This window comes from Mastomys coucha, chromosome X (genome assembly GCF_008632895.1).
Source record: "Mastomys coucha isolate ucsf_1 chromosome X, UCSF_Mcou_1, whole genome shotgun sequence".
NCBI classification, from domain to species: domain Eukaryota; kingdom Metazoa; phylum Chordata; class Mammalia; order Rodentia; family Muridae; genus Mastomys; species Mastomys coucha.
The window spans coordinates 101,768,119-101,774,518 of record NC_045030.1 but is presented as its reverse complement, the minus strand read 5'-3'; the positions used below and the strand labels follow the sequence as shown (position 1 = coordinate 101,774,518).

At 45.8% G+C, this 6,400-nt stretch overlaps 2 protein-coding genes across 2 annotated transcripts in view; both read right to left on the bottom strand.

Moving 5' to 3' along the window:
- Positions 1-1,180: 1,180 nt before the first annotated feature.
- On the bottom strand, positions 1,181-6,378 carry Itgb1bp2 (integrin subunit beta 1 binding protein 2). Its single transcript, XM_031365837.1, has 11 exons — positions 5,666-6,378; positions 5,377-5,426; positions 5,228-5,284; positions 5,006-5,151; positions 3,227-3,321; positions 3,064-3,122; positions 2,723-2,793; positions 2,532-2,631; positions 2,123-2,236; positions 1,818-1,880; positions 1,181-1,591 (listed from the first exon to the last, which is right to left on the bottom strand). Exons 1-11 carry the CDS (start codon positions 5,727-5,729, stop codon positions 1,358-1,360), a joined length of 1,053 nt encoding a protein of 350 aa, XP_031221697.1. The 5' UTR covers positions 5,730-6,378; the 3' UTR covers positions 1,181-1,357.
- The window catches only part of Nono (non-POU domain containing octamer binding), a 10,789-nt gene continuing 10,135 nt past the window's right edge, over positions 5,747-6,400 (bottom strand). Inside the window, exon 11 of the mRNA XM_031368927.1 lies at positions 5,747-5,775. Coding sequence (XP_031224787.1) covers positions 5,747-5,775 — 29 coding nt within the window. The remainder of the gene's footprint in view (positions 5,776-6,400) is intronic.

The following is a 6,400-nucleotide window of genomic DNA, read 5'->3' as shown; positions in this document are numbered from 1 at the left end:
TAACCTTTTTCAGCTTGTGTGGGTTTTTTTAAAAGGTTTTTTAAAAAATGTGTGTGTGTGTGTGTGTGTGTGTGTGTACGTGCATGCCCACAGAAGCTACAGGGGTTGGACGGCCTGGGAACTGGTGTTACAGATGGCTGGGAGACACCTGATGTGGGCACTAGGAATCAAACTCAGCTCCTCTGCAAACACAGCACACACTTAGCCCCCATATTGTTTTTTTAAAGTTCCCTTTTAGCAGGGGTTGTGGCTTAGTGCTAGAAAGCCTGCACATCACATGGGTTTAAGTCTCCCCAGCAATACAAAACAACAAACAAACATAAGTACCCCCTACTATTTGGGTCTGAGCATGGGGACTGGCACCTGTAATTGTAGCAGTGAGGAGGCTGAGGCAAGAAGATGTTAAGTTTGAGGCAAGCCAGGGTCATAATTTTAGGGACTTTCTTTTTATAGTCTAGCCACACCCCACTAACTTTTTTATCTTCTCCTTTACACATACACTCTGATATACGATAGTAAAAGCACTATGGCCTCCAAGAATCTCATTATGGCATCCAGGCTGGTCTACACTGTCTATGTGGCATAGGCTAATCTTGTACTTACAATCCTGCTTCATGCTCCTGACTGCTAGAATTATAGGAACAAGCCACTACACCTAGCTAGAATGTCTTTGTTTATTTTGAGACCAACCTAGTCCAGGATTGCCTGGAATTCACTATGTAGTCCAGGCTGACCTCAAATTTATGTTAAATCTTTCCACCTCAGTGCTGGGTGTGTAAGCCATTAGTCCCAGCTTAGAATGTCATTTGACATTTTCTTTTTGTTCCTTTTATACAGAGGGAAGGTTATAAGACAAGGTTTCATGTAGCCCAGGCTGGCCTCCAATTCACTATGTAGGTGAGGGTGACCTAGAACTCCTGACCACGTGTCCTCACCTCCTAAGTGGTAGGATTACAGGCATGTACCATGCCCAGCTCGGGGCTTTCTCTGCAGAGAAATGAACAAGCCCCTGTTTCTCTGTAACATGAAACTGGACGCAGAGGAAATGCTCAGTGAGTGTCTGGTGTCTGTGAGAACACGCATGTACTTGTTTTCACATGTGTGTCAAACACACAGCCAAGAGAGGGTGGGGCAGGGCTGAATCTACTCTTCCATGATGAGGAGAGAGATGAGACTTAGGTGAGACTGTAGAATATAAGGTTTATTTAGGAGAGCAGCAGCACAGTTTGGACATTTTGTTCTCTCCTCCTTCAGCTTCCTGCTGCCCAACAACACCACATGGTCAACCACATCCTGGTCTCTGAGATTCTAAGGTGGTCCCTGAGGGCCTACCTAGAAACTCAACTGTCTGCTGTTACTATTCCCCCATAGCTTCTTCCTCCTCTTCATCTTCCTCCTCTGTCCAGCTCAGGTCATCATCTGAATCCTCAGATTCTTCCTCCTCCATCTCTAGTAAAACCCCTGCCCTAGCCTTCTCAGCTAGTGAATCAGGGTGCTCCAGCTGGGCCCAGGATCCTGGGTCAGCCTTGACCAGGGAGATTTCAACCCGTGATGGCATCAAGGAGACAGAGCTCTGCTCCACGTTTATGACCTGAGGAGGAGGGAAAGACAGAAAGAATGAAGAAATCACAGGCTTGGGATTGGAGTGGTGACGAATAAGAACAGAAAAAGAAAGGGAAGACAGAGGAAGGCAGTGGGGAAGGGCAGATGGAAGGAGGGAAAACCAAAGCAGTTAAAGAGAAACCCTCCATCTTTCAGCTTCCCCTCTATCCACTCAGTCTGGCCCTACTTGCCTCTGCCCACTTCTCTTCACTTACCCCCCAGAGCTTCATCTGTGCTTGGAACACACGGTTACCATCAAAGACAATGTGGACATGAAGCTGAGAGAAAAGAATGATAAAGGTAGTAGCAATCCCAGAAGGTCAGAAAGAGTCATTAGTACAGAACCAGGTCAGAGGCGAGATCCACACAGGCCAGCCAGACAACCCAGATATAATAACTTTCCAGTCCTTTCTGGGGACTGTGGAACCTCAAGAATGACAACAGTCAGCATTTCTCCCTGTAAGACTGCACTACCACCAGGGTTCACTAGGCTCCCATCCTGCCGCAGATTGTTCCTCACCTCAGTTTGACTGGCCTTCACCCAGTTGAATGCAGGAAGTGGAATCTGGCCATAGACCGTCAGCACTACCAAGGAATCTGTCTGGTGCCAATCATGGCGGCAAGATGTTGGCAGCTAAAGAGAAGAAAACTAAGGGTGGTAAAAATCAACTTTTAGCCTAAGAGGAGTCTCACCAGGGTGATAAATAAGAAAACTCCGAAAGATCAACTATTTCACGCTTGATCTTAGCCAAAAGGCCGAGAAGCAATGATCAACTATTTCATATGGCCTAGACTCTGACCTATGGAGGGATAAAGAATCTTACCTGATTTGTATCAAAGAAGTTAGGGAAGTTGGCCATGAGATACTAGGAGGAGAGCTTATCCTGTAATTGGGTCCTAACCAAGTGTTTAGGAAAGATGGGGCTTACCTGCTTTGCCCAATCATGTCTACCAACTCTACATCCTGGCTGTGCCAGGAATGCCCCAAAATCCAGAGTCTGGATACCACAACAGCTCCAAGACTTCATCCTGAGACAGGAATAGAATTTATTTGAATTCTACCCCAAAGCCCTTATCTCTCATCCATATTGGGAGAAGCCTGCCCAGTCCCTTCTCTTACCCCTCATGAAACCGAGGTGCCCCTGGGTGATAGGTACACGGAGTAGCATCACTCTCAGGACCTTGGTAAACCTAACAGGCCAAAGGTGAATCAGGTTATTCACATTTTTGGGGGGCGGGGTTGAGACAGGGTTTCTCTGTATAGCTAGCCCTGGCTGTCCTGGAGCTCACTTTGTAGACCAGGCTGGCCTCGAACTCAGAAATCCGCCTGCCTCTGCCTCCCAAGTGCTAGGATTAAAGGCGTGAGCCACCACTGCCCAGCTCTCACATTCTTGCCTATACCCAGGTATCCCTCTGGTATCTCTCAGCCACATGCTTGAGCCCCTCAAAACTCTCACTCACAGCATCACATCCTGGGTTCTGGCAGCTGGAACCAGTCCCGATCAGACTATTGTCAAGTCCTGGGCAAAGGAAAGAGTCAAGAGCCTGTCTTATTTCCTCCACCCTACTGGCATTTACACAAAATTGCAGTCTTTGAGACCTGTCCTAGGAAAGACCTACCTACCTGCTCCAGGTCCCTGGTCTAGCTCCTTCTGTTCCAAAGCCACTCCCAGGGCTTGAGATATAAGAAGTGGTAGCAGTTTGGGAGGCGTCTCAGACCTAGAGGTTAGAAGCAGGCATTTAGTTCTGAGTCGTTCGTCAGAATGACCAGCTCTAGCACCCCTACCCATGAGAATAAAGTCAAGTCAGTTTGGTGAAAGTGAGCAGGGTCAGAGAAGTCTGCTAGCAACTCCATTGGCAAGTTTCATCTCTGTGGACATTCATATTCTAGAACCCTGGCAAAGTACCCAGGGCTTCCTTTCTGGCTGGTTGCCTCTCTTCCGAATTTCCCCAAAGAACTGTATCCCTTTCTCTTCCTCTATTTGACTGTGGACCTAATGACTTTGCTTGTTTTGTTTTCTGGAGCCTCCTGCCTTGCTAATATTACTTCCTTTCTGTGATGCAAGATGTACCTTTTTTATGTTTTTCTTATGAGATAGGGTTTCTCCGTTTAACCCTGGCTGTTCTGGAACTCACTCTGGAGACCAGAGCTAGCCTCAAACTCACAGAGATCCAGCTGTCTCTGCCTCCTGAGTGCTGGGATTAAAGGCGTGCTCACCCATGCCCTGCCAGGTGCTTTATTTAGGGCGTGGAGAGATGCCTCAGCCAGGGTCGGGGAGTGAGGAAAAGACTTGGATTCAGTTTCCAGCACCTACATCAGGTGGCTCACAACTACCCGTAACCACACACACATACATATAAATAAAAATGTAAAAAAAAAAAGTTAGCCAAAAATAAAAACAAAAGTTGAGATCTCAGTGATTTCCTGGCCAGTCAGGGCTACTGTCTCAAAAAGAAATTCAAATGGAATACTGAGCTTTTGATTTTTTATTAGTTTAGTATAGGGACATGCACACTTCGGCACATGTGTAGAGGTCAGAGGACAACTTTGTAGGGTCAGTTCTCTCTTTCAGTCCTAATGTAGGTTTCACAGATCAAACTCAAACTCAACTCGACAGAATTGTGTAGGAATCACCTTTTTCTGTTGAGCTATATACTACTGGCTCTTTTGTTGTTTTGAGACAGGCTATCACTTGGTAACCATGACTGACCTCCAACTCAATGTATAGAATGGAGTAGCCTCAAACAAGTAATGATCCTGTTGCCTCTGCCTCCTAGGTGTTGAAATGTATAGGCACGGACCAACATATAATTTTTTTATTTTCTGTAGCCCAGGCCAGCCTAATATCCATGGCAATCTCACCGATTCTGTATTCTTGAGTACTGGGATTAGAAGAATGAGCCAACGAAACACATAGCTGAGATTTCTTAGAGCTCTTCCAATACAGGTGTATTGATGGGGGCATGAGCAAGGTACAATGATACATATGAAAATGTGATAATGAAACCCACTGTTTTCTATACTAAATAATGATCACTAGAAACTGAAAATACACAACAAAACTATCACTTCATTGTCAAGTAAGTGTGGTAGTGGCCACCTGTGATCTCAGCCTTCAGGAAGCTAAGGCAAGAGGACTGAGTTCAAGACTGAGCTGACAGCCTACTTCCCAACAAAACCAAACACTGCTCTGCTATATACTGAGCATGTATCAGAGGGGTTCTCTAGTCCCTAGAATAAAGCTATCTAGTCCTTTACACTGACTTATAACAAATTTCCCCCACGACAAAAGATGCATTATCCAAGCCAACACATGATCCTCCTCGGATTCCCTAGCCCCAGTGAGCCATTACTTCCTAGAAAGCTACATGGATGTAGACAAAAGCCCCCAGGTCTCTTTACTTAGGCCTTTCTCGGAACAAGGTCTCTGCTGACTTTGGAATTGTATTCAGAGGTTTTTGCTCCTGAAGTGAACTTGTGGCAGGGCCCTCAGGCTGAGGAGGGCCTTCAGGACACTTCTCAGCACAGTGTGGTCCCATAGTGCAGCCCTAGTACAGATAAGGAGATAAGGGTTAGAAGCAGAATTCTATAGGGAGCTGAATCCAAGGAAGTATAAGGGTTTACCTTGATGTTTAAGAACTCAGAGAAATCTACAGTTCGCTTTCGGCAGCAGGACCAACCCTGATAACAAGAGACCCAGATCAGCTTAGATTTTCTGGGTGTATTTCCTTGTGGAAAATGCTCTTGCTAAGCCCCCATCGCCTATTCCTCACCTTAAGTGCATCATGAAAGATTGGGACTCCAGGGTGATAGCAACAGGAATCTGTAGATACCAGCAGAAAGATCAAGGCAGAAAGGTAACCATGCCAAATACCATCATCCCTCATGTTTTCTCCAGGTTTATGTAAATGGCATTTCATGGAATGTGGAAAGTAAACCAGCAGTCAAAATCACCCAGACCAATTCAGTTATGCCCAATTTTTGTTTTCCCTGTTCCCAATGGCCAGCTACACAGCTGACCCTGAACGCCTAACCAGAGCCCAAGGTAAATAATTTACTCACCAGGGAGATTGGTATTGGGGTCAAAGTGTTGCCCACAGCCTTTGTTATAGCAGAGCAGAGACATGGAGACACTGACCGAGCTTACTCAAAGGGTATTTCAAGGAGTCTGGCTGCAGAATGGGGAACACCTCTTAGTCTGAAGGCTTTTAGCTGCTTAAAAGGGCCAGCTGTTTCTATCTTTAGTTCAGGAGGCGTTCACCTCCAAACATGGGCAAGGGAACTTGAGTTGGTCTTCCCAGCCAATAGGAAAAGTGTTCCAGAGCTGAGGCTCAGGAAAAAAGGATCAGGAAGAAGAGCCCTTGGAACTTGGGTGAGGTCAGTTAACTACAGCAGTTTTAGATGTTGCCAATTCCAAGCCTCTGACATACCAGCAGCTGCTCAGAAACAAAATACTAATTAAGTTCCCCCTCCCTGTGTGGGTATGGGTACAACCTCTCCATTTTCTGCCATCTGGAATAGCTTGCTTGACATTACCTCCAGGTAGTGCCAATAGCACCTTCCTAGCCATTCCACCTTGCATAGTACCTCCCCCTGCCCAGGTTTGCCTGATGTTTTAATATTTCAATCAAAAGGTCACCCCTGTGTAGTGTTACTATATATACCTCCCAAGACAGAATTTCCTCCCTTCCCTTTTTCAAAGAAAAAAAAACAACCAGCACAGAAGATGAAAAGGCTTCAAATGTATTTTAATAACGTGATGCTGCATTACTGCTCCATTTCTCAGAAAACTTTTCA